The sequence below is a fragment of the Morone saxatilis genome, unplaced genomic scaffold (genome assembly GCF_004916995.1).
Source record: "Morone saxatilis isolate NCDOM2014 unplaced genomic scaffold, NCSU_SB_2.0 Contig16, whole genome shotgun sequence".
Lineage (NCBI taxonomy): Eukaryota > Metazoa > Chordata > Actinopteri > Moronidae > Morone > Morone saxatilis.
Genome location: NW_023339718.1, coordinates 14,126,742 through 14,135,001, shown reverse-complemented (window position 1 = coordinate 14,135,001; position 8,260 = coordinate 14,126,742). Strand labels below are relative to the sequence as shown.

At 41.1% G+C, this 8,260-nt stretch overlaps 1 protein-coding gene across 1 annotated transcript in view; it reads left to right on the top strand.

The window, feature by feature from the left end:
- msh3 (mutS homolog 3 (E. coli)) overlaps window positions 1-8,260 on the top strand; it is a 37,754-nt gene that overhangs the window by 5,192 nt on the left and 24,302 nt on the right. Inside the window, 8 exon segments of the mRNA XM_035658253.1 lie at window positions 401-510; window positions 668-782; window positions 1,063-1,147; window positions 2,482-2,591; window positions 4,340-4,472; window positions 6,205-6,392; window positions 7,587-7,755; window positions 7,959-8,023. Coding sequence (XP_035514146.1) covers window positions 401-510; window positions 668-782; window positions 1,063-1,147; window positions 2,482-2,591; window positions 4,340-4,472; window positions 6,205-6,392; window positions 7,587-7,755; window positions 7,959-8,023 — 975 coding nt within the window.

Sequence of the window (8,260 nt, the reverse complement as noted above, 5' to 3'; positions counted from 1 at the left end):
TGTGTGTGTGTGTGTATAAGCATTACAGTAGGAAACGGAAGAAAGAAAATGCTCCAGTACTGCGTCCACAGCCACGTGTTTACCTTGGTTTCCCTGGCAACAACAGAGCGAACAAAGCAACTGAGCCCTTGAAAGCACCAATGCTGAGAGAGTGAATGGAGCAATAGGGAGATGCGATGGCACAACAGAGGGCTGCAGGGAAACTGTGTATATTTTTTTGTGTGTGTGTGTGTGTATCATTAGAGTCTAACTGAACTAAAGGACGTCTGGAACATGCAGTGCTGCTGTGTCTCACAGACAGGAAGATGGTCAGATATCGGATGTTGTGTTTCCTTCTGTCTGTACAGTCACTAGCACCACTGACCTCTTGAATCAATGCTGTCATGTTGTTCCCCTCCAGTGCTCAGGCTGATGACCGAGTGAGAGTTGAAAAGAGGGACAGCGCTCTGTTTGACTTCGCCTCTGCGATGAGCACAGTCACCGAGTTCTACTGCCACACCCAGGAGAAAGGTGTGTTTGTTTGTGCCAGTTACTCATATACTGTCATTGAGACCACAACAGCCCTTCAGCTGTAAAGCACTGCAGGTGTCTGAGCAGTGGGCCTGTGAGCCGCAGGTGTGTTTTATGTGTGAAAATGTAGCATGTTTTGTGTGTCTGTGTCCTCCAGGCTCTCGCTCTCTGTCGAGTGTGGCATCCTTGGAGAGCCCAGTGATCTGCTGTCTGGGGCCGCTCATCCAATACCTCCAAGAATTCAACTTAGAAAGAGTTCTTAGGAGTGAAAGGTACATGCAAACAAATATACACACACTTAGCAACACAAGCTGTGAGCATAATTATCCAGTGTTCTCAAGGCTCATTGAAATTCTCCTGGGATAATGTGGGATTTTATGCATTGCAGGAATATACCACAATGTATTTTACAACTTATTTTAAAATGTACAACACCTTGTACAACATTTACTAGCCAGACAGGGAGAACAGTTTTCTGTCGTGTCTGTGATTTGAGGTGAAGGAAATTTGATCCTGCAGCTGAATTTGAATATGATTTTGTGCTCCATGCAGCTCGTTCCGCCGTCTGTCCTGTGCGTCAGAGGGTATGATCCTCAGTGCCGCCACCCTCAGGAACCTGGAAATTCTCAACAATCAGGTAAAAGCATATCTCAGCTTGCAGTCATGGAAACTGATCAAGCATAATGAAGGTGTGAGGTGTGTCTGGATGATAAATGGTTTACACTGCGCCATACTACACCATTCTCCTGTGTATACTTATTGCTAAACAGAAACATCTGCACTTTGTCTTTGGCCTGGTGAAGAAAACTCAGATTTCTTTAATTACTTTGGCTAGAATCAGAACTGTTGAGTCTTTTTATCCTCAAGTCAAAGCAAGGCTCAAGTGTGTGAAGCGAAGTAGACCCCTGTTTATTTTACGGGTGAATGTCTGTGCTTTCAAGTCAAGTAGTTGAAGAAGTTAAGTTAAGCTCTGCTAGTTGCTAACTGTGTGTGTTGTCTGTTGTTTGATTCTGAGCAGTAGAGTACAGTGGGATTTTAGAGCTTTTGGCTGAAACGAGCTGCCTGTTGTGGCCAAAAACGATGCTCTGAGAGCAGCGAGAATGAACCAAAACAGTAAAGCTGTGGGCCGGATAGCTAAACAATGAGCTGAATCTCTCTATAAAGCTCCATAAAGCCAAGGGGGGCTGCAGGTTCAGGGGATAATTTTCTGTAGGTTCATCACCACAAGCTCTATTTCATTTGATTGTCCTTTGATAGATTTGTTTTTACAAAAATATTGAGCTGTTTAAGTGAATTCTCAAATTAAGTTAATTCTCAATCCTCATTTTTGTGTCTAATGTCTGACTTAAGACCAAGAGCAAGGTCGAGGGAGACTGCTGAACAGAGGTGCATGTCAGTGATAGTTAAAAAGCTTGAACATGTTTGTTACATTCACCTCAGTTTAAAAAAAAGAAAAAAAAAAGCTTGGGGTGTAGACAGACTGACCTGCTTTACTTGAGTTTTCCATTTTTGGCAAGCTTTCACCACATAACAGTATTGACAGCCAGCCAGCTAGAAATGTCACACAACGTACCAGGTAGATAGACAACTTCCAGTCCTAATACCTTTTTTTATAAAAGTCCAGACTGTTCACAGTCTTCCTCTACATTTTGTGGAATCGGTTTACAGCCATGGCTGCACAGGGGACTGTAAACATTTAATGGGTGAGTTAAATTGTCGTTCCTCAGATCAGAAGAAAATGTTCAGTGACTAGTTAGGCTTGCGTGGGTGATGGCTCAAAAGTTCAGCACGACTCCGCTGCCGTGGCATGTGTGTCACACATGGAGTTCAGGCTCAGTTCAAGCCTCCTCACCTGACTGCTTGTGGCTTCCATCACCTCATAATCATCATAATGTTTTTCTCTTCCTGAAATTTGTCTCATCCGAATGATGCGCGTGTGTAAGCTGTGTTTGTGTGTTCTTTCGATGACAGACAGATGGTGGTGTGAAGGGCAGTCTGCTGTGGGTGTTGGACCACACTCGCACTCCGTTTGGGCGGAGACTGATGAGGAAGTGGGTGAGCCAGCCCCTCACAGACCCACAGTGAGTACAGGACCTCTGATGAAGCTTGACTGTCAGTGCTGAACCGTAATGATCCACCTTCTTTCTCTAATCTCATCATTCAGTTTCACAGTGCCACAAAATACATCTGAACACCAGGAGTTTATTTTCTTCGTGAGGCTATCTGGATCACAGAACCATGATGAGGGCTCTTTCTTGCCCTGAATTAAGCCTCTCAGTCAGTGCTTATTGTGCCATATGGTATGACTGCAAGAAAAGGGAAAGATTCCAGTGTTGCAAGCATTCACGGGAAAACTCAGGACGGTTGTGTAAGCATTAGAAACACTGTGCATTGACAATTCAACATTATATTCATTAAATTTGGGTTTAATTACCTGGAACAACAGACTATATTAATATTTCCCAGTCATAACTTAGACTTGGATGTTGACGTTAATGCGATTTACAAATTGGATACTGGATTTATACACAGCTGGAGAGAAAGCACTACCTCAGTTAACTTAACCCAAATTAGGTCTCACTTTACAGGAGCTGCCCGCTTTACATTCACTTTCTTGTCTCAGTGGGACAGAAAGCACAATGACCACAATGTTATAATTATTAATGATTAAAAACCATGTCAGGATGAGAAATGATCAATGAAGGCACTATTATTTTAATATACTTATAATTAAGTGACATTTAAAGCATTGCAGTTTTGAGGAATAAAGTAGTGGATTAGAGTCTGCTTGCATAAATGAGATTTAGAGGACATATCACTGTCACAAATACAATGTACAGTTCCCATTTTCTTTTTTTGATGCTTGAATTTGTATTTTGAAAGAAACCTTCCAATGTCACACAAATAAGTCAGTGTTGTTAGAGAGGACGTAAGGATCCCGCAATGTGAACTTATTTTTCACCCAGCAGAGCAGTTGTTCCTCTCTGAAAACGCATAAAAAGTGTTCTGGAGGCGACCTCTTTACATAAAAATGCTGAAACTGACTCACAGCACTTCTGCTACAAACAACCTCTCAGTTTTAATATTGCAGTACTATTCCTGTTCTCTTCTCTGCAGTGTAATTTTATTATCCATATATTGATTGTGTGTGTGTGTGTGTGTGTGTGTGTGTGTGTGTGTGACCCTCTCTCTCCCACTGTGCAGGGATTATAGCTGTGTATTTGGCTTTGCTCTCAGATTATACAGATAGCTCCTCTACAGAATTTCAACATCAATAAAACCCAGATTACACCCAGGCACATTAATTCCAAGATACACAGTGCAGCAGCACATGACACAAACATTGTCCATTTTTATTACATAACTAAGCTTGTCTTTATCTGCTGTTTTTCCAGACTATTCTTTCCAGATGTTTAAACTCTCAGAATAAATGTGTACTCTTTGTGTCTTCAATAGAATGCATTTGTACAGGTTTTAAAGACTTTATACTCTAAACTTTCATGTTTCAGGCAGCCACATTGTGAAAAGTACTCAAATGTTTTTTAGCTATTTTTTTCCTAATCCATCACCAGAAACACTTCTTTCATAGATGGTCGATTAAGTTTTTCAGGCTACTGTCAAACCTCAGCACATCACAGAATTTATGAAGAAGCTAATTAGTGGCAATTCAGCAGTTATTTGTTCTCACTTCAAAGCATCTCTCTGGAAAAAAGCTTTCAATCAAGGGCAATACAGCTCTCCAGGTGATACATTTCCTTTGCTGATGACTGGGATTGAAGATTTGCTTTAATTTCACTTCCTTCTTTCATCTTTTTCCATGAACCCACAGGTCTATCTCAGAGAGACAGGATGCTGTGCAGGAGATCCTGGAGTCAGACTCTCTCACTTTAAATTCCATCATATCTCTGCTGTCACATTTGCCTGACCTGGAGAGAGGCATCTGCAGCATATACCACAAAAAGGTAAAAAAAAAAAAAAGAAAAGTAAAATGGGACACACATAGATGCATACGTCTCTGGACGCTAGGATAATATCTTTTTTTAACAACCATGGTGTTATTATTGTTGAGTTTTCTGTCAGTTATCATAACATTTCACTCTGTGGGCGTAGTGACGCAGTTAAAAACAGTAATAAATGGTCCAAACTGCAAAAATCCTCCTGTCCTTGCTGTTTTGCATAAAAATGAAAACCAAGACAATTTCCTCTCTCTCTGTTTCTCTCACCCCCTTTTCTCCCCCTCTCTGTCTCTTTTTTTATGGCGTGCTTCTTGATTAACAAAAGGGAGCAGTCACCTCAGTGGCACTTACCTGATTGTCTGACACAATCTCATTTCCCATCGGACTCATTTTTGAAATGTCAGAAGGCTTCATCCTACGTGTGTGTGCGCGTGTGTGTTGTACAGAGATGAGAGAGGCACTCTGGTCTGAGCCTGATGTCTTGTTTCATGTTCAACTTCCTGACTTCTTCATATATTGTTAAAAGAAAAAAATGATCAAATGTCAAACACACACACACACACACATACACATACACATACACATCCACCCACACACACACACGACACGACACACACACACACACCACACACACCACACACACCACACACACACCACACACCACACACCAGCAAAGGCACACACACCACTACACACGAGACACACACCAGAGGGCCTTAATTGTCATTTTGCCCATCTGTAGATAAATGGGCCTGTGTGTAATGGCCTGTGTCTCTATGGCTCCATTGACATAATGGGAGGGAGGGCATGCTTATGGTCTCCAGTCACTTTCTATTTGGGTTCATAAAAGAGCATCATGGGGGCAGCTGACATGGGGGACCATTAAGGCTTCAGCACGTGATTGATACCATAAACCATTGTCACCGTGACTTTCATTAACCATTCATGACTTGCTACCATACTATGACATCACAAATGGCAATATGAAGTCAATATAATCGACAATATCGTCTCTCTTCAGAGGTGTTTCCATGCAGAGCATTGATTAATCATTAATTTCAATGATCACCAGTTCTATTTTTAAAGCTGCCGCAGTGATCATGAGGAAATGTACAACAGTAGCTGGTTTAGTATTCGATTACAGACAGCTATGTTTCTTACATTGTGGATCGTGAGCAATTACCAGAGAGCTTTTACACAAAATAAAATAGATTAACTGAGCCGGAGTACCTTCATAGAAACATATCAATAACTGAAGTTCTGAATAAGTCTTATATCGGCATTTTGATGATATTTTCCCTCATATGTGATGCTGTAAAGCAGCTGTGATGTTTTATTTCCTTGCTGCCATATTGTGAAGACTTGCAATTTGTGCTTTTGATAATGGTGGTGTCTCTCGTGTCAGAGCGTTGGCTGTAATACATGGTGCTTTTAAGCCTGGCTGTCGTAACCAGTGCAGATGAGATTTAGTGATCCAATCTAGCTGGTTTACAGAATCCCCCAGTAACCACACATGCACAAGCACCACACAGCACGACGACCGACGACGGACACACAACACACATTGGAATACAGAGAACATAATTCACATTTTGTTGTAGAATAAATGTTTTTCTTATTATTTCTGGTTCATAAATGGCCATTACTTTCTGATCAGTCTCTGAGATAAACTATATGAAAAGAATCAACCACCTACGGTTCATCAATTATTATGCACATCTTTGTGTATGTCTTCCAGTCTTCCACGCAGGAGTTTTACCTCATTAGTAGCAGTCTTTCTCGTCTGGGGCTTGAACTGCAGGCCTTGCTCCCAGCTATCCAGTTACAGATCAGCTCATCACTGCTCCGAGACCTCTCGCTGGACACTCCTGACCTGCTGGCTCCGGCCCACAGCTTCCTCAAGGTGCTCAATGAAAAGGCTGCCAAGTGAGTATCCAGCAGCACGAAAAGGAGGTAGTGTGTTGATTCAGGGAAGAATTTTTTCTACACGAAGTAGTGAATACTGATTTAATATTAAGTAGATTTCATACTCCTTTTGAACAAAGCTTTATGGGCGACTGACACACAACTCAAGATTCTCAACTCAAGACACAAGATTATTTTTACTATTCATTACAAAAGAATATGGTCAATCAGGTCAGTATTTCAGTATTAAATTGCTTGTTGATGCACTCACCCTAGTCTGCAGTGCAGGGCTGCAACTAAATATTACTTTTATTATGGATTAATCTATAGTTTTTTTTTTTTTTTAATTAACTGATGAATTGTGTCGTCTATGAAATGTCAGAAAATAATGAAATGCTCATAGCTTAAGGCCGCCAACAGTCTAAACCCCAGAGTTCCTGTTTGCAATGAAGCAGCAAATCTTAACATTTTTGCTTCATACAGGACTTAAAATGTTTACTAATTTCCCCAAACTGTTGTTGATTAAGGTTCTGTTGTTCAATTTATCAACATTTCTTTTTCCAGCAATAACTGGGGGTTTAGAATAATACAGTTCGTTTTGGGGAAGATTGTCTTGCTAATTAACTTGCCTGTACACTGTGTTGTATGATAGTATCTCAAAATTATGAAAATATAATAAATAAATTGCAGCTGCATTTGTCAGGACTTGCACGTAATTTTCTACTGTTTCAATATTTACATTTGAATACCTTGATTTCAAATGTAAAATGTATAAATCTCTGTTGATTGAGAAATTGTTGTCTCTTTGACTCTTCTGACTCGTCTACAGCTGCATTTCATTCATATCAATGCAAATTTATCTCAGTTTGATTGCTAAACACACATGGTCAGAAATAAGTTAACAAACTAGCAAGTTCACATCTGGCGTCCACGTTCATGTCAATGTTTATGTTAAAATCAGAAAAATACACCACACTACGAAGAAATTAGGCCTAAAAATAAAACATACAAGGCCGTACTGTAAGTACTGCTACATGCCTGCTGACCTCATAATGAGCAGTTGACATGGAGCTCCACAGAGAAGGACTTTCTAGTGACACAGGAATTTATTTTATTTATTTAGCCTATGTAGCCTCAGAAACTGTCCTGTATGTGTGCTGTCATATGTTACCAGAGGCTGTCACATTTTGACTGTGTTTTTGTGTGTTTGTGGAGGTCGGGAAATAAGACAGAGCTGTTCTCAGATCTGTCCGGCTTCCCGGTGCTGCAGGAAAGGAGGGAGCAGATCCAGACTGTCGTCAATGAGATTCAAGACCACCGCAAAGAAGTCCGACTGACGCTGAAGGCCCCGGCGCTCGACTACACTGCCGTCTCTGGACAGGAGGTACCGTCTCTGTATGTGTTTGAGGCTGAGTGAAAGACAGGTGGGAGGAGATTAATGGCCTGATTTGGATGGAAGACTGAGTCACAGTGATGATCTGATGTCTGTGTGTGTGTGTTTTTGTGTCAGTTTTAATCAAAAGTGACACATTCTTTTGTCCGTCTGCTCCCGTCTTATTTATCAAAGTCTTCCTCCTCTGCCCTCAGTTTCTGATTGAGGTGAAGAACTCACTGTCGTCCGCTGTTCCACCTGACTGGGTCAAAATCAGCAGGTGAGTTGCAACACACACACACACGTGCGCACACAGGCACAGCAGAGATGAACATACAGTTAGCAACACTTTCGTAATTTTTTTCCAAAGTGAGTGTCAGTGACGATCTTCTTTTACATTTTGTGATAGCAACAATACTTGCCTTTAAACAATACTACCAGGTGATTTGGTGATGGAACTAATCCTATAATGGTTGAAATCTGCACCAATCACTATTTATTATATTAACAGTGGATC